General features: G+C 38.1%; 1 protein-coding gene across 1 annotated transcript; it reads right to left on the bottom strand.

The window, feature by feature from the left end:
• Nucleotides 1–1,801: 1,801 nt before the first annotated feature.
• On the bottom strand, nt 1,802–20,652 carry LOC136261100 (uncharacterized). The gene is made up of 4 exons (XM_066055070.1): nt 20,589–20,652; nt 3,767–4,059; nt 3,364–3,459; nt 1,802–1,885 (listed from the first exon to the last, which is right to left on the bottom strand). The coding sequence occupies exons 1-4, from the start codon at nt 20,626–20,628 to the stop codon at nt 1,802–1,804; spliced, it is 513 nt and encodes a 170-aa protein (XP_065911142.1). The 5' UTR covers nt 20,629–20,652.

Here is a 20,652-nt window from a genome sequence, read left to right as displayed (position 1 = left end):
CTTCTGAGCCATCCCCACATTCCGGGGACGCTAATTGAATAACATTGGTCACAAAGGAGGTGCCATGACGTCAGTAAGTTAACTAGAGATCTGTTTATCCTTTAAACGAATCTTAATTAGCTCCGATGTCTCTTTTATAGCGTCTTGAAAGTTAATCCTCATCGTGTAACAAGACTCACAACCGGAGCAGGAGTGTAGGAATACTTCGTAGTTTACTGACGTCATGGCACCTCCTTTGTGACCAATGTTATTCAATTAGCGTCCCCGGAATGTGGGGACGGCTCAGAAGTAAACAGCTATTGGAGTTGCACCAGACCCTTTTTTCCCCACCCAGTATACGGAAAAAAGCGGTCTGGCCACGCGAGACTAGGGTGGAGCTGCTGATATACAGTGCATCATATGAAATCACAGAAACACGTGCACCAACTACTACTACTACCAAACGTTTTGATCCATCATTTATCATCATTCTAAACAAAATTAAGTGACCAGTGTGGCATCAGAAGTACTGGAAAGCACTTTGGTACCCGGCATTGAGAGAAAGCCTATAAGACTCTGGGACGTGTACGTAGAACCTTTTGTAAAACCATTGTGCCTTCGGTTACGCTCAAACTATATATATCCTTAGTAAGATCGCAGCTCCTATACTGTGCACCAGTGTGGCGACCTCATTTCTTAAAAGAAATCTCCAAAATTGAACAACTTCAACGTAGGGCAACTAAATATATTTTACAAGACTTCTCCTCAGACTACAAAACACGACTGACAAAACTCAATTTGCTTCCATTAATGTACATCTTTGAAATATCAGACATAATCTTTTTTGTCAACTCTCTGAAACATCCCACTCCAAGCTTCTATATCAACCTCTACATTTCATTCTCCCATAGTACTACAAGATCCAATTCAGTCAAGCTACACCACAACATATCCTTTACTAATAAAGAGCGTCATTTTTATTTCAACTGAATCTGTCACCTTTGGAATTCCCTACCAATCATTGATATAAGTTTGCCTATAGAAACCATCAAAAGACGCATCAAATCTTTTCTCTGGAATCATTTTATCACAAACTTCAATTCTACTGACCCACACAAATATCACTATCTCTGTCCGTGTGGTAACTGTGTCAGCAATCATCTTGTCATGAACTTTGATCTCTTGTAGTTACATACTAATTGATTTATAATTAAATAAATAAGTAACTTACTGTAGTTAAGTAATTAATTTTTGTAACATACTCAGGCCACTAGCACAGGTTGCTAGTGGACCCTCAGCATGGACTAATATTGTTTTCATGAATGTATAACCACTGTATCTGTATGTAGTTGTACCCATGCTGAAAAGCCTTATAAATAAATAAATAAATAAATAAAATCCCTTGAAATGATGCACGAAAATTTGACGTTCTTCACCCAGATAGTGAGAAGTCTCAGATCCTTTCCAGACTAACAGCATAGACAGACTATGCATCCAACCTTATCACATCACTATGAGGAAGAGTTGGCTTTTCTTGTCTTGGCTGGTAGGGCAGTTTGAATTCGAAAACTTATGTTTCGTTTTCTGCTTTTTGAGAGAAAGCAACCATGCCTCCGGTTTCATGGTGGATCTAGCAATGGGATACCACAATGAACATTCCACAATGGTAGGGGGATCGATTTGTAAAAGTTGATTTTTCAGATTGCGGACCCTACCTGTGATATTAACTGCAGAAAAATCTGTTTCATGAGTTTTGCATTGGATTCTTAAACTGCTGCAACTTGCCAACCATGGCCAGCTAACAACTGGGTTAATGACATTGTCACTGCATGTGCTGAACAATGGCCATGGTAGTTTGACCAGTCTCTTTGAGAGCCTGTGGAACACGCTTAACCTCCTTTTCCTTCTACAGAGTCATTTTGCATGTTGAGTAATCCAACTTGGATGTTTGATTCAACATATACAGCCTCATGGTCACTAAGTCCTGGTACATTTCTCTACTATGGTCTGTTTGTCGCGAATATACCCAGAATGCTACTTTCGCATGTAAGGAAAGTCACCAGCTGAGTGAAACTAACATCACTAAAGATCACATATACACGAGGGATAGTTATTTCTAGATAAGCTACAGTTGGTCCAGATGAAAAATTGAGGTGCCGGATTACTACAGCATATAGACTTAATTCAGAAAGGTTAAAATGGCCTAAAGTTGTTTAAGCAGTAAATATAAATTATACCAGCTTTTCACCAAGAATGGTCAATAACAAGAACATGCTTGGCAGGTATTTACCAGATATTAATTATTTGGCTTGATAAAACATTGGCAGTAATTCCGTCTCTTTTGTACTATCTACAGATATGCAACATTTATACAAACTGGTATGCATAATTCTACAAGCTTCCAAAACAGTTTTAAAAATCAGCCAACTTTGGCTTCAGTAGTTTTATATTGACAGGTTGCATGTATCGAGAGTGAGTAAATTGAAAAATGTTGTGCAGAGATGTACCATAGCAATCATGTATAAGAGTCTTTGCCATGCAGAGGATGTACCAAAGAAGGTCTTGCTAGAATAATATATGATCAGAAGTTGGTGTACCAAATATCAGAAATGAGTTTGTCTTGTCACAAATCATGTACAACAGTGCACAGTAGTTGTAAACGCATCAAATTTTTATCAACTATAGATATAGCACCAGACCAGTTCCGGTATTGTTGTGGAGATAACTTGGTATTTTATCTGTTGATGCTTCTTCTTTTATAAAGGTGGTGGTTTCCTTTGTATAGACTCATTTCCTATTAACTATATACCATTAACATGTTTGATTTACTATTATAGGCCATCATAACATATATTGATTACTGTCTGAGAAGATGCTACTCTCACAAAATTATAGTTGTCTCTGAACTCAGCAAGTATTATATTTTCAATCAACCACTTTAACACAAAAGGTTTAGCTACTCAGTTTATTTCATGCATCATGATTAATGCTGTACATGTAGTAGGGTAAATAAAGGAACAGCCTGCATGCATGTACACCAGAATAATTATTATGCATGCAGTTAACAACAAACAACATGCAGTAAATAACACATGCATATTTTGTATGAATAAAAACACTTTCCCATTGCCACTCATATACAAAGCTATATAGATCTGTCTGTATATACACAGTAATTCTTCACAAGCTGTTGACCATATAATTCAACTGTATATGCAGCCAAAAATTTACAAATAACCGATGGTGATACAAAACGTCATGATTTAATAAAAATGACAGAATGTTCCTCTCAAGTAAATAAAATATGACAACATTCTGTTATGAGGCAATAGCAAAAATTATAACGATAAGAAGGACTACAGTACAGATGAATGTACAACTGACAATTCCTAGCATACAACAGATAGGGTCCCCTTGTTCAAGTTGATCAAAAGTCCTTCCAGCTTCCTCATATCGTCCAGCATTGTAGTCATTTGCAGTCTAAAGAAGTATATGTACACAATGTATTAAGGGGTTTGTCAAGAAGGGAGTGCCACTGGAATTAGAACCACATATTAATAGCATTATATACACAGCTACAATATACACTCATGTATCAAACTAGAGCCACATGTACAAAGCACACATGCATTTAAATGTATCATATATAACCATGATTTTATTCATCATCTTTATTCACTTCCCAAAGAGCAGTATGGTCAGCCTTTTAACTCAAGGTGTAGCCATCTTTTTTGTTCTGTTACCAATGCATTCCTTGTTTTTCATACTGCATGTTGTTTATACTTACTAAGCCATTTTCTTGTGATCTCCAATATGGGTCTGGTGAGTTCTGTGGCACTAGAGTGGGTGTATTTGTATCTAAATCATTTTCTTGTGAACTCCAAGATGGGTCTGGTGAGTTCTGTGGTACTGGAGAGGGTACAGTGGTATCACTAGATGTGGGAGATAATGGTAGTAGGAGGGAAATGTGAGGAGGAGGAGTATCAATGTATGGTGGAGGTTCATTATCAGTTAAACCACTAGGACACACATCTTCGTATGAAGGTAGCTTGTCAACATCAGGATTTGCTGGTGGTTGATCTACAGAAACCAACAGTAAAATTATAGTTATGAAGACTATATATGCATGTGTAGCTTCCTTTGAATACAACTGACCAGGCATTAAATAATGCAGCAGCTATATAATATGGACAGAAAACAGATTGTTTACTCCACTCATTGGTGCAGATTGCATCTCCAGTGGTAGAAAGATTGGTTAGCTTTTGTTATATCAAGGTACGTACACACACCACAGGCCCAGCCCATCCGGCTTGGCCACTTTTTCGTTACTCTGGGGATAAATGTTTGTGGGTGAATAGTATAGCATTTTTGTCAAGACTACCCTAATATTTTTTTGGGAATTCCTATACCATTGAGGCAACCGCATTAGTAAAGTTGATAATCTAAGTTTGAATGAAGAGAGTTAGTACCACACGAGATCAAGATATTCTAATGGAGCAGTCAAGTTTGCCTCTGTCTTCTAAAATGTTTTGGCAACACTGTGACACTTGCCACAAGATGGATGTAAAAACTACTGGCTACTACCAAAGTGGCTTCTGATTGGTGTTGCCTTAAAGTAACAACAAGGAGAGCTGTCTTAGCACGTTAGTGATATAGGTAGATAATTGTTGGCACCACTGTAGTAGTTATCCATTTAAACTGCAGGACTGATAGCCAGTCACATGGTAATGAGCTTGTATAGACAAAGACAGAGGCAAGAATTTAAGCAAGCACTCCATAAGTCTGTCTCTTTCCTTACAGAGTGAAGTGATCATACAGCAGCTTACATTGAATGCATATAAAAGGACATGAAATTGCATTAAATGCTGCATAGCACTAAGTTATGAAAGCTAGAATCTGACTTCTGCATCAAGTACTGGTTCTTCAACTCTAACTATAAATACAATAAAAACTCCACTAATATCTATGATGCATTCTTGTCTACAAACAAGATTGTGAGTATACAGAAGTATCTCTGGCTGGGAGCACGATAAGACTGATCAGTCGATATGAGACTCACATCCGCAAATTACATCAGGATCATGTTGGTGACTAGTGCTAAGAGTCTTAGGAATAAGTTAGCAATGTTAGGTAAAAGCTTTTATTGCAGTGATTATCATTAAAGGGTGGCTGTTGGTAACGAGAAGGTCTGAGTTACAATGTTTCTGTATGCTTTAAGAACTGAAACAGGTTAGGAGCTTCCCACACACAGTGGTTTTTAAATTTCTGGCTCTCCACTATTAACCATCTTAACCAAAAACAAGTTGATGTTGTGCTACTTCTAAAAACCAGGCGCCAAGCAGCTAGCTAACTCATCTGGAATAACTATAGACAGTATATACTACTATGAATTAACCAACTATGTATTACTACTTTACAATAGGGTAGTTTGATAATATAATTAGCTATTTCTCGTATTTCGTAATTCATGAAATATTCGTAATTCGTTCAATTACGTTGCTATGCACTGCTAAGGAAGCGTTTGTTAAATAAACCGCTTTAACCAACATATTACGCACAAAACTATCTTCGAAACTGTTTTATAGTGTGACTAACGTGTTTTTTCCCACAAATTCTCTCGACAAAGCCTCAAAGCTGCTCTTCATTTTCGTTCGCGTACGTAAGGGATACGCCCCCTTTCAACTCGAAGCGATAGGCTATTCTTGGCAGTGTACGAGGCCTGCACCGTTGTTTTTCAGTTGCTAAATGCCTGAAAACCTCAAGGGGAAGGTAGTCTGAGGAAAGTCACCACACCCGTATTTCAGTCCGCCGAAAAGAAACCACCTCAGAGCAAAGTTCACCTGTGCAGAAGTTTAATACAGACTTCATTTCACTTTTACTTCTTACGTAAAAGCTGCTTTTACCGTTATTAAACGATTTTGCTCACGTGGGTGCGTACGGACAAACATAGGTAGATAGGTACATAGGTAGATAGATAGGTACACACACACACACTTTTGCGGAAACAATTACAGTAAACCAGGCGTGCGCCTGGTTTAACAACAACTTGATTTAAAACCAGCATGGCTTTAAATCAAATTATTCAAATTAATTACTCTGATTGAAGATACATCTTGACCATCAAAAAGAAATCATGCTCTTGAATTTTTCTAAGGCTTTAACACAACATCTGACTAACTAGTTGAAGTATTACAGAATTAATGGCAGTACACATGCACAAGGATTGAATCTTGGCTTACCAAACACTCCCGCACGTTGTGTGGTTTTGGATGGTGAATCCTCAAAAATTGTTTGTCAGTTTGTTAGGAGTGCATCAAGGCACAGTACTTGGTTTGGTTGTACCAATACAAATGGTAGTGTGTCATGCGGCCAGGAACACTGGTGTATTACACCATAACAGGAAAAAAAGAGAATGAGGCGTTCACCTCCAGATTCTTATGTTGCAAAAGTCCTCCTTCTTCAGAACCCCACATACCAAATCTGAGCAAACTCACTGTATGCATTCTCATTCATGAAATACAAGCACTCAAAGTTTAGCTAAATTTTTTCTACTTCATTTTTGGAGGCCTATAGATTTTTATTTTTATATCCTTCTTTTTTTGTACGATTTATATTAAAGCAATCGGATTGGCTTGATGTACATGAAATATGTATTAAGGCAAATTCGTGTACTGAATCTGGTGTGAATCTGATTAATACGTTGTGGACGCATTAAAAAGACCATTTATTGTCACACTTACATGAAGGGTAAATGGCTTATGGGGATTGCCTGTCCATATAAAGGCTAGATACTATAGCTCAAACCATATGTGACCGGATTTGCAAAAAGGTACCTTTTACACACATAAAATTTGACTCATTTTTTTGAACTTTGAAGCTTCATTACTTTTTGATCATTTCATATAATTGGCTGAACGTTTCCATGAGTGTTGCTACAGTAGTTGGCTGCATTTTGATACTAAGAGCAAGTTAATCAGTGTAAGGAGTCAAGTGTTACATCATTTGCTTGCTAGTATGTAAAATGTGTGGGAAAGGTACCTTTTCACAAATCTGGTCACATATTAATACTGTACAAGCATGAAGAATATGCACTGAACAAGGCACACACAATGACAAATTTACATTGATCAAGTTTAAAAAGAAATCCCAGTGACAGCTACAGAGTTACAAGGAGAAAACATTCTGGTGAACAATTGTTTGATCAAAATAGACAAGAAGTAATGCCAAAACAGTGCATGAAAATATTGGAATGAAAGTTGTCCAGGGTTCAAACTAGGATCTCCGCACCTAACTCCCAATCCTTCACCACTAAACCACTGTTGCCAGCTGTTCAGCTCACTTAAATGAAAGTTACATGAATCTACCAATAGATAATCTAATACATTCTACTGTAACTATTATATGTGCGGAAAATTCCATGGTATGTAATTTTCATGGATGTCACGGTTAATGCAACAGCTGTGAAAATAAAATCCATGAAAATTTCATAATGTGCAATGACTTCGACAACGAGTTTGACAATGACCAGTACTTTAACCATCAGTAGCTGCATTCATGTGCTACGTACGTACCATATGGAATCTCCCAGTTGGAGAGACGGTGAATTGTGAGAGGGAGACAACCCTTTGTGGTAGTGCTTCAAAACCCCGTTCAAAACTGGACATAGCTGGTACTTGAGATCACTTTCAGCTCTCTGTTAACACAATCAACTGAGACTCGCTGCTTGGCAAAGTGCTGGCTAGTTATGAGTTATATTGGTCTTGTAGTCAGTGTAACACAAGCTCAAATACGAGACAACTCTGCAACCACGAAAACCACAATAAATTTGAGTGTGAAAATAAAATTGTGAACAGTCCAGTATTGGCATAGAACTGCGAAAATAAAATCATGAAAATCCTGCTTTGGTTTACAACCATGAAATTTTCATACCACAATAATTTCCACGCATACGGTATTCATGTTCTCCTCAGTAGGCAGATGTTTAACATCAAGAGGTGGGCCTTCCCAAGTGCAATTGGTGTTCCACATGGTAGGATGTATGCTAACTATAAAAAGTATATACGTTTGATACAGTGTGCCATACCAAGTAGAGAAATATGCCATATGCCAAGTTTGCTACAGATATGCAGCTGTGTTCTACATCAACAAATATATATTTAGAAGGTGCCTAAGCATTTATTTTGCACTTGTACATGTCAATTAACAAACGGACACAAAATGTAATCAACATGACTGTGTTGAAGCACTAGTACTAAAACGGTTGCATTTAAAATGTAGCCACCATGAAAAAAGCCAGTAGGTGGATTTCAGAGGAGGTTCGAAACATTCACATGAGCCATACGGTTTGTACAGAAAACCAATTCAGGGAGGTATTGCTAAAATATGCATGCCAATTGAAAGCTTTATCCAGCGATGTGATTAATCCCATTTAACCCTGAAGGTTTGACTTCAACATACATGATCAATTGAAGACTTTAACACATGATTAACAACTCTCAATATGAAATGGGGTACAACTATCTACCAGCAGTACCAGGGAAGAGAACATGGATTTTAAAAGTTTCCAGGGAGCCTTACAATTCTACAACATGGATTTAGACACTGTTTTTAGTGATTTAGAATTCAAGTTATGTAGTTAACACACAAAAAAAAAAAGTTTGATAGCACTTACTTCATGTCAGCCCTCCTCTGGGTGGATTTAAAATCATTCCCACTAACTGCAAAGCCTGGTACAGTCACCATTGCTCCTTTACCGGTAAACTGGCACTTGAAGCTATATAATTTGCAACCACGAAGTAACTGGTATCTATGCATGAACCAAGTACTAGACCACTAAGCACTTTAAGTGTATGCACTTAGATTGGAGTGCTACACAATGTATGTATCTACACCATAACAATGGAATGGAATGAATTATAATTGGCTATAATGTTTGACTGGTGCCCAATCAGGGCGAATTTGTTTTTGGCCCACTTTGACTTAGAAAATTTTTCACGTTTTGTGAACTTATCATTTTCATTTGTTTTACGGAGTCACATTTCTCACAGCGGGTTGAATGGCATGATATAGCCAGTGTATTCCTCGTCTTCTCTACATAGGTGAACATTTCCTTCCTCAGCAAGGCACGTATTCTCTCAACACATGGCCATAGGATGACTGAGGCCAGACTAGCCAGGAGTGAAGGAATGAAGGCTACTCGTAAGAACGTGTCACAAAATTAATAGTGAACCTTATGAAATTGAATATAGTCTATGTGGTGTGACAGTTTAAACTGGTTGCATGCTCTGAGACTATATACATGGGTATCTGGCTTGCACGTGGATGTCTCAAGTTTGTGACTCCAGTAGTTGGTTTGTTCATTGAAATATCATGTCAGTGAAGTGGAATTATCACTTATTCCGCTGGTATTTGCACCAGCTGGGTTAATGGGAATGGAAGTACTCTCACTTTGCATGAGAAACTGCGATAAAATCAACTTATAATGACTGCCTGCCAATCTGCATAATTGATAGTCTTAAAATAGAAGTCTATTTCAAGGTGTAGTAGCAACGGGGAAGTAAAGTGCTTATCAGAATAGCCTTACAAGATACTCTAACAGAGAGCCATTTTACTCTGATAATTAAACCAGTCTGAAATTTTTGTCAACTTCCCGGGTCACTACTAGAGGGATAAAAACTTCATGACAACACTGCTTTCATAGGCTCGTTATCGATGTAGTCTACCAATACATCCACTGTGCATCCATGTATACTGGTAGCAATATGGGTAATCCTATGTCTATCTCTTGTATTACATACTGAATATTAAGAGGCCATATCACGATTTTACTCATTTTATGTCTTGTTCACCAGTTGGTGTTTTTTATTTATTTTATTAAATGCTATCCCACTAGGGATCTGTGAGAAGGCTATAAAGCCTGTGAATACAGGGAGTCTGAAACACGTGGTGACTGAAACGTGAGAAATGCAGAAAAAAATCCCAGACCCAGTGGTGACTTGATCCCCCACAACGTGCAGTCTAGGCACGTGCCAGATGAGCCACAGCGGTCGGGTGTTGACCAGAAGAGTTGCATATAGTAACATTAACAATGTGGAAATTGGATTTGTCCGTTTGCTGCTCATTCCTCTGATAAAAATTTGCATATTATCAAAAGTGGTTATAGATAAAAGTTCTATATTATTTACCTACCATTAATCATTCATGAAGCAAAATTAATTTCCTGGTAATTTTGTCCAACTAGTTCATACAAATGTTTTGAATTTACTATTTTAATAATTATGGTGCACCCAATAGTCACATCAGCTGTTGAAAATACCCTATGTCGGCTTTGTATAATGTAGTGAACAAGCAGCAGATACAGCTGTACAAGTTTCTGTAGAGGTATGTACATATTTAACATAACTTGAACATCACACAGTGTTCTCATAATATCCTAAACACATAAACTGTATGTTTACGTATACAGAATCTTGGTTTTATGCTATTCCATTTAGATCACAAATGGTTGAAGAAAACATTTCTTCCAGTCTATCATGTCAAATTGGTTTGAGAATAATAGATAGTTCAACATAATGATAATCTAATCAAAAACAGCCAAGCTGTAAAAAAGGTGCGGCCCCCATAAAGGCCATGGTGAAAAAAGATGTGAAATCCAAGGTGGCGGCCAAGAAATGGCTGTGATGGTAGGTTAATGGTTACATTTTAATAACAACAATTCAGGTGAATTTGGTGCCAAGACCAAGCGGCACAAAATTCACCTGAATTGCCGTTATTAAAATGTAACCATTAACCTACCATCACAGCCATTTCTTGGCCGCCACCTTGGATTTCACATCTTTTTTCACCATGGCCTTTATGGGGGCCGCACCTTTTTTTACAGCTTGGCTGTTTTTGATTAGATATCACTTCTTTTTGTATTTGTATACTGCAAAGCCGGCCTATGGCTGGCTTTGGGGCTTTTTTAACCCATGTGTTTTTTTCTTTACTACAGGGAGAAGAAAAGAACTTAAAGAAGAATTTTAGTACTTCAATTATTTTTGATTTTATTAATAATTATACAAATTATATACATATATTTATTACATGCTCATTATTCCCCACAGGATTTTTTTTGCAGCTGATCTCTCTACTGGGTGACTTGAAATGTAGCTGAACTATATACAGGATGGTTTCTTTGTAGCTGAACTCTCTACAAGGTAACCTCTTCTAGCTGGTCTCTCTACAGGATATTTTGTTTCTAGCTGAACTCTCTACAGGTGATTTGTTTGCAGCTAAACTCTCTACATGGTGGTGTCTTTATAGCCGAACTCTCTACATGATGGTTTCTTTGTAGCTGAACTCTCTATAAGGTGACTTCGTCTAGCTGAACTCTCTACAGGGTGATTTTTTTGTAGTGAACTCTCTGCAGGGTGATTTGTTTGCAGCTGAACTCTCTACATGATGGTTTCTTTGTAGCTGAACTCTCTACAAGGTGACTTCGTCCAGCTGATCTCTCTACGGGGTGATTTGTTTCTAGCTGAACTCTCTACAGGTGAATTGTTTGCAGCTAAACTCTCTACATGGTGGTTTCTTTGTAGCCGAACTCTCTACAAGGTAACTTATTCTCTACAGGATGATTTGTTGTAGTTGAATTCTCTACAAGGTGGTTTGTATGAGGCTGAACTCTCCACATGGCGGTTTCTTTGTAGCTGAACTCTCTACAGAGTGATTTATTTGCAGCTGAACTCTCTACATGATGGTTTCTTTGTAACTGAACACTCTACAAGGTGACTTCTTCTAGCTGATCTTTCTACAGGGTGAATTGTTGTAGCTGAACTATCTACAAGGTAACTTTTTCTAGCTGATCTCTATACAGGGTGATTTGTTTGTAGTTGAATTCTGTACAGGTGGTTTCTTTGTAGCTGAACTCTGTACATGATGGTTTCTTTGTAGCTAAACTCTTTACAAGGTGACTTCTTCTAGCTGAACTCTCTACGGGGTAATTTCTTTGTAGCTGAACTCTCTATATGATGGTTCCTTTGTAACTGAACTCTGTACATGGTAACTTCTTCTAGCTGATCTTTCTACTGGGTGATTTGTTTGCAGCTGAACTCTCTACATGGTGGTTTCTTTGTTGCTGAACTCTCTACAAGGTGAATTCTTCTACCTGATCTCTCTACAGGGTGATTTGTTTGTAACTGAACTCTGTACAAGTGCGTTTTTGTGGGTGATCTCATTGCAGGTTGATTTGTTTGTAGCTGAACTCACTAAAGGGTGATTCTGCTTGTAGCTGAACTCCTTGCATTGTATCTAGTTTCTAGCTGATCTCTCTACAGGGTGATTTGTTTGTAGCTGATCTCTCTACAAGTTGATTTGTGTGTAGCTGATCTCTCTGCAGGTTGATTAATTTGCAGCCGATCTCTCTACAAGGTAATTTGTTTGTAGCTGAACTGTCTATAAAGTGATTTATTTGTAGCTGATCTCTCTGCAGGTTGATTTGTTTTAGCTGAACTCTCTACAGGGTGATTTACTTGTAGCTGAACTCCTTACATTGTGACTAGTTTCTAGCTGATCTCTCTACAGGGTGATTTGTTTGTAGCTGATCTCTCTACAAGTTGATTTGTGTGTAGCTGATCTTTCTACTGGTTGATTTGTTTGTAGCCGATCTCTCTACAGGGTAATTTGTTTGTAGCTGAACTCTGTACAAGGTGCTTTTTTGTAGGTGATCTCACTGCAGGTTGATTTGTTTGTAGCTGAACTCACTAAAGGGTGATTTGCTTGTAGCTGAACTCCTTACATTGTGTCCAGTTTCTAGCTGATCTCTCTACAGAGTGATTTGTTTGTAGCTGAACTCTCTATAAGGTGATTTATTTGTAGCTGAACTCCTTACATTGTGTGTAGTTTCTAGCTGATCTCTCTACAGGGTGATTTGTTTGTAAATGATCTCTCTACAAGTTGATTTGTGTGTAGTTGATCTCTCTGCAGGTTGATTTGTTTGTAGCCGATTTCTCTATAGGGTAATTTATTTGTAGCTGAACTCTCTATAAGGTGATTTGTTTGTAGTTGATCTCTCTGCAGGTTGATTTGTTTTAGCTGAACTCTCTACAGGCTGATTTGTTTGTAGCCGATCTCTCTACAGGGTAATTTGTTTGTAGCTGAACTCTCTACAAGTTGATTTGTGTGTAGCTGATCTCTCTGCAGGTTGATTTGTTTGTAGCCGATCTCTCTACAGGGCAATTTGTTTGTAGCTGATCTCTCTACAGGGTGATTTTTTTGTAGCTGACCTCTCTTCAGGGTGATTTGTTTCTAGCTGATCTCTCTACAGGGTGATTTTTTGTAGCTGACCTCTCTTCAGGGTGATTTGTTTCTAGCTGATTGCTCTACAGGTTGATTTGTTTGTAGATGAACTCTCTACAGGGTAATTTGCTTGTAGCTGAACTCCTTACTTTGTGTCTAGTTTGTAGCTGATCTCTCTACAGGGTGATTTGTTTGTAGCTGAACTCCTTACATTGTGTGTAGTTTGTAGCTGATCTCTCTACAGGGTGATTTGTTTGTAGCTGATCTCTGTAAAAGTTGATTTGTGTGTATATAGCTGATCTCTCTGCAGGTTGATTTGTTTGTAGCCGATCTCTCTACAGGTAATCTGTTTGTAGCTGAACTCTCTATAAGGTGATTTGTTTGTAGCTGATCTCTCTGCAGGTTGATTTGTTTTAGCTGAACTCTCTACAGGGTGATTGCTTGTAGCTGAACTCCTTACATTGTGTCTAGTTTCTAGCTGATGTCTCTACAGGGTGATTTTTTGTAGCTGAACTCTCTTCAGGGTGATTTGTTTCTAGCTGATCTCTCTACAGGTAGATTTGTGTTGATTTGTTCATTGCTGATCGCTCTAAAGGTAATTGATTTGTTGCAGTTGAACACCCTGCAAAGTGTTTTGTTTGTAACTGATCACTCTAAAGGGTAATTTGTTTGTAGCTGAACTCTCTCCACAGTGACTTGTGTGTAGCTGAATTCTGTGTAACTGAATTCTCTAGAGAGTGACTTAATTGTAGCTGAATTCTCTACACAGTGCATGACATGTTTATAGCTGAACTTTCTTCAGTGTGACTTGTAATGTTCTGAATCTCTATAGTGGTATATTTGCTTAACTCTCCACATGGTGACTGTCTTCTTGCTGAACTGTCTATAAGATTAACTGTTTGCAGCTGAACTCCCTACAGAATAACTTGTGATGTAATAAAATTCTATAATGGAGTAAATAAATTAGCCGAATGCTCTATTAGGGTGACTGTTCTATTAGAGTATCTCGATCTCGCATTTGCTACACGGAGTTGGCTTTCGAATCATAACTCAGTGGTTTGTAATCCGATTCTACTGTACTACTGCAAGGACTTTCTATGAAGATTATTCCAGCTATACACCGATTTTCAGCTCATTGCTCTAAGCGGTTTGCCTAGTAGGCGTGAAAACTAATACTTTTTTATTCATAAAAATTGATCGCGTAATTGTGACACAGGTTGGGTTTTGTGTCATATCTCCGTGGTCTTTATCTCGATTCCTTTCAAACCACCAAAAGGCACTCCTACGATGGTTAATCCATCTACATAGCAATTTTCAACTCATTTCATGAAGCGGTTTACCCTGTAGGCGTGACAACAAATCGATCTTGTTTTACGCGAATAATCGGTCATAACTCCTGAACCATTCATCGGATTTGTACCAAATTTGATGCTAGGATTCGCCTTTGGACTCCCTTTCTGTGCGCCAAATTTCAAGGCGATCGGAGCACGCGTTTGCTTGTTATAGCAATTTTTGCAAGTGTGCGAAAAGACGAAGAAGAAAAAAAAAACGAAACTTTGGCAGCTCGTATCTCGGAAATGGCTGGAGCGATTTCCTTCAAATTTGGAATGTAGACTACCTTGGCTGGCGGGCAACTGTGTAGCAAATTTGGTTCCAATCAGATAAGTGATCACCGAGATACAAAGGTGTGAAAATGACGTTTTCGTTCTTCCTGTCAATATACTCACGGTGTGGCGCGCCGGCTTCTTGGGCCGCACGACACACTACCGTGTGTCTTGATGACAAAAAGTCCTATTGTTGTATTTTTGAATTATTGTACTGGCAATTTTTTCACCACATGTATTGCGACTACTACTGAATTGCTGTATACGTGCCCAAGTTTTGCCTTAGGCCTCACCAATTTAATTAGCTATTTCACAAACCACATTTTGTGTAGGTTAAAATACAGTATATATCTTGCCTATGTATTGATTTGCAATACTCTGACCAGATCCAACCAGTTAGTGCAACCAGTGATTCTGTACCCCACATTATGGTAGCTAGCTGGTCTAGACATTTACTGTAGTTTCTAGAATCTGGACTCCACTCTAGCAATATCTGCTTTTAAAGCTACTTTCATGCAAGGCTACCAAATGTGAGAAAATCTGCAGGCTGCCTGGACGATTTAAAAAGCAAGAAAATGTGTATGTGGTTATAGCTTTATCCTGTGAATTTACAGTGTTTGAACACTTTTATTCAATACATGATATCTAAAAATTTCATGCATTTTACATGACCATAAATATGGGATTCTTGCAGATATTAATCAGTGCATGAATATTGAAACAAATTCTCCATTAAACATGCCAGTGATTAATACATACATGCATTAACCATGTACCTATTAAATGCATACATTAATAAGTTTTGTGTAGTGTTTCATAATATGCACTATAGCAGCTGTAGTTGTAAACACTGTTACTAGTCAAGTACGTACACACAGACCTTTTATTACCTCAAACTTCCATTGATTGAACAATAGTCCCTCCAAGAAATTGGCCAAGGCTGAAACTTAAGGGAAGGACACCACTAGGAGTTGAACCTGCGGCTTAATTTGACGCAACATGGGAAACTCATCATGTTCATACATGGTAAGGATTAACAGACCAAGAGCTCTTTCTTGATTTTATGGGTGGTGGTGCATGGCCATTCTTAGTTGATGCAGTGATTTATCTAATTCCATTATATAATGTAGGGTGTGCAAAATTTCTTTAATACACACTTCACTTTTCTTTTTATGACAGACGTGCATATAAGCATTGCATGACTTGCCCCTCTATGTGGACATGACAAGTATGCGAATACAGCAAAAACACCAAGTGGCTTCCTTCAATTTAGTCAAGTAATGTCAGTCTCAAACTCAGCTAAGATGACTTCATTACAGTGACCATGTCAAGCAGGTCCCAAACATAGCTAAAGTGTACTTCATGACCTCATTAATAAGACCACCTCATTATAGTGACCATGTCAAGTAGGTCCCAAACATAGCCGAGGTGTACTTCATGATCTCATTAATAAAGCAACCTCATTATAGTGACCACGTCAAGTAGGTCCCAAAACATAGCAAAGGTATACTTCATGACCTCATAAATAAGTAATTATTGACACCATTCCAAAAGTGGCCACAATATATATTACACAGATTCCAGGACTCTGTAATTCCATAAGTAAAATTAAATTTTCAGAATATTCGCACATACATCATTGATTACCACCGAACCATTCCGTCATGCAATTAAACTTTCCGGCAACACCAGGTACCTCTCTGCTGCTGTTATAGTTTGTAGTGTGACAGATACTTGCATATTCATATCCCAGGCTCAGTCTTGCCACATATATCAATCCCTAGTGCAGGTTGACTAGAAGCTATAGTCTATATGCACCTGTGGTGTGCATGTTTTACACTGCAGATAGTAGTCGCAACAATACACATTGACAAGCACGCCATACACTTTGTTGAAGTATACCCATGTAAATGTTTCTGGCAAGTGGAATGCATTGAATTTCACAAACCAGATTCCACAGCATTTATGGTATCATTCTTATGGCAAAATATATGTGTATCTTATGTACCAAGTTTACTATCCAAATAGTGAAGTACTTAATAAGGAGCTACTACTATATGTGAGTATTCGTTGCAGTCCTACTACTAATTAATTAAAAGTATCATTTTTAATCAGATATTTCAAACACTGATCCCATTTCATACGTGCATGCAAATTTAAAGGATTTGTATATGTGTAGCATGGGTGTGAAGTTTAGCAGGATTACATTCTTGGAAAGACTTTTACAAGAAGATCTGGTAGTGAACTTTGAGGCTTCTACTGCATAGATTGAAAGATCTAATTTTGGCCAATTGTTGCTCTGGTATCTGACCATGCTGTGTACTTTACACTAAATGTAATGCAATCATAGGTACAGTAAACCTTGACACTCACTAAGATAGCAACCATTACATGACTGATGCAACAAACAGTGTCAAACTATAGAAGTATTACAGAGGTGTCTGATTAGAACAGTTTCACTGTAGTGCGGCTTTGTAGAGGTGTCCAATTAGAGCAAACTGCTCTAATCGGACACCCCCGAACTCAGAATACCTTTACAATACAGGCACAACACCATTGCATGAACAAATGAATAGAATGTAAAAGCACGAGGAGCATGACTATGGTTAGTTATAAGTTTGCTAAACTACTGAGTAGCCTTTGGAAACTTGATACAATGACTCACATCCACTAAACTGAGACACTCAATCGTGCAGTCTCAAAGCAAATAATTGCATTTTAAACTGTCACACCATGTACATCAGATTCACAGTCCTCACTACTTGTGACATTTTCTTACGAGAAGTAGCCTTCATTCCCAGCTTAAATCATTCAGGCTTCAGTCGATCTCGTCACAGTCATGTGTTTCCGGTGAGAAAACATGTCTTGTTGAGGAGGGAAATGTTCACCTACGTAGTTGTCTGTAGACTTCACAAAACGCTGGAGGAATAGATTTTGACATGCCATTCCGTGCCATATTCAACCCGAGATTCAATCTGGTCAAACCGAGGGTCAAACCAATGTAACTTTCCGTAAAACAAACAAAAACGGTAAATTCACAAACGTGAAAATTTTTCTAAGTCAAAGTGGGCCCAAAAGAAAATTCGCCCAATCAGGCTCATTTAAATTAGAAATGCTCAAAAACATGCCTTTTTATAGAGCATTATAAAAACATTAATAAACAGTCAAACAACATATGCAATGCAATATAATCAATTGCAGAAAAGATACCACCAGGCTCCAACAAGATTAGTTACACTTGGCAACTGAATTTCAATGTCATCAAATGTCCAATAATGGGGTCACGGTACACATACACAATTACATGTTGAATGACTACACATTAGAAATGTGTGACAGGGGCATACAGTTGGATCAGTTTTGGCCAGATACTTTTCAGTTATTACAAGATTGACATATATACTCTTAACAACAAGTAGAAGCTGGATTAGGGATCAAAGAACAAAAAAGCAGGGAAACAAGGGAACAGCTAAAAAGTTGTGAAATAAGGGAGGTTGCCTATACCTGCAGATATACTAGTGGACATCTAATCCCTAATTCAGTCATGAATTTTTCCTTCTACTTGTTAGTTTACTTTTTTAATAACACAATTATGACTACTGAATCCGTATGTACCACATTAAAAGAAAGAATGGTGCCAGGCATTCCATAAAATAATTTTGCGTCTGAATGCTCGCCCCAATAATCAATTACGTACTGAAAAGTGAGGTGGCCATTACGCTTCATTTGTAGCTATGCTTCACTTGTTACACAGCATTACAAACGAAGAACAGTACAAGAAACTTCTCTGCAATGAATCCAGTTGCTACGAAAATGCGGGCAAAAAGCATGACACAGCCAGAGGGAAGTCGTATCATGCTATCACAAATTGACATCTTGTGTTGTCAGCGAAAAGAACTGGAACACAAAGTAGGACAAAGGTAAGTCCATGATATGTGCATTGTACGTACTGCAGTTGGCGAAAAGGCACATCTCAGGACGAAGTGATGTCAAACAGTGAAAACATCAAGCCCATAGCCTTATCCATTGTCGAGTTATGCTTGGCTGAAGGCATCAGTTAGTTAGTTATTAGTAGAAAATTCAGTTAAATAGGAATTTTTTTACAATTCCATAGAAACTTGTTAGAAGGGTTTGGGGTCACTCTGAAGGCATTTTTGGGTTTGGCTATGCCTAACCAATACTGCCAAGCTGTTATGAAGGAAATTTGAGGCTGGTTTTAGGGTAGTGCTGGGCGGCATAGCAGTAAAAATACCACAGTATGGCTATTAGATATAGTTTACTATATCCAGTATTGAAGGAAACCAGTATCTGTGGTTTTGCATGAATTGCATAGCATCGTACTTTAGGGGAAGCCATACATGAAGACTCTGGCATTTAATTAAGTTATGTGTTGATGGTTTAGTGGTGACTACAAGCCCATGCCCCAAGTAAACATGAGGTTTATTGCTGCTAGCCTACTGTCTCATTACATTGCAGTAGTAAAATGTGTTTGTAACCTGTTTGCCTTGAAGCACATTTTACTTGTGGTATTTATCCAACTTGAATTGTAACTTAGAATGAGTTAAAAGGCTTACTGATTTCAAATTAAATTAATTTGTAATGATTACTACATTCACTACTATATATGATACTTTTTAGATACCGGATACCGTTTATAAATTTTCAATATTACCCAGCACTATTTTAGGGTGATATTTTTGGGCAAGAAAGCCCAAAACTGCATGATCCCTAATATACAGTACTACCATACTGTATGATAAAGTCCATGAAATAACCCTAATAGAGCAGTCAGCTATAACTATCCCATATTTTGCATTGCTAGTTTTAGTCAGAATTGCTTCCAAATCCAGTCTCAAAGGGCGAAATTTTCTCTGGAGGGTTACACATGCCATGGTTTGACTTTGCACATGCAGTGTAGCTATCTATCTCTTCAGCTACAACACAGATATAAATGGCATAACCACTTCTTCCTTTAGCTGTCAAATACTGGTACTTCACGAGGAATTTTATCCTCAACATTCCTTACCAACAATGAGAACAGCTAGATCATATCACCCACACACTGAACCTGACTCTGACTTGTTTACATTACTCTTACCAGCAGGACTGGCTACTCAGTTGTAACAAATAAAATAAGCCTTTGAATAAAGCTGCAGAGAAGACTTGTTGATTGGCAAGAAACTGCAGAAGTAGCTGCAAAACAGACTTGTTGATTGGTGCGAGCCACACCTGACTTATAATATAATTTCTGGCTACTGGATTTTGGGGATTCTACCACAACTTCTGATTAGTGTTAAAGGAGTTCATATAATATAAGTAGAGCCTGACCCATGCAATCAATGACCCAAAAAAAGGCCAATGCCATTCTTCCTTACTGGAGTCAGCCACACACTGTATACACAGAACATGGCTACATCAAACCATAGTTAAAACATACAGGAAACAATACAACAGCAAACTGTGGCATGTTTTCCTCTACCAAAGTATGTAAAGAGGGGTCTGTAGTGTATGGTAGTGTAAGACTGCAGCCTAAATTCGTAACTCTAATATAGCGCACACCCAATAATCCTTCCAGCTCAGCCCTGCCCCAAGCCTATAGGTCTAACTCAGATTTCATGCCCGTATGGCCTATTTATTACCCACGCCATTCAAACTGACATGATATCTTCGTTACACAACACATTGTACATGCTACCCCGCATGTTATACAACACATGCATAGTATCGTACCTGTGTTTACTCCTGGTACCATCTGTTCTTGATTGTCCATGATCACAGACAAATATGAAGTAGC

The sequence above is a fragment of the Dysidea avara genome, chromosome 7 (assembly GCF_963678975.1).
Source record: "Dysidea avara chromosome 7, odDysAvar1.4, whole genome shotgun sequence".
In the NCBI taxonomy this organism is placed as follows: Eukaryota; Metazoa; Porifera; class Demospongiae; order Dictyoceratida; family Dysideidae; genus Dysidea; species Dysidea avara.
Note: the sequence above shows the minus strand (reverse complement) of the source record. Positions and strands in the feature narration are given on the sequence as shown.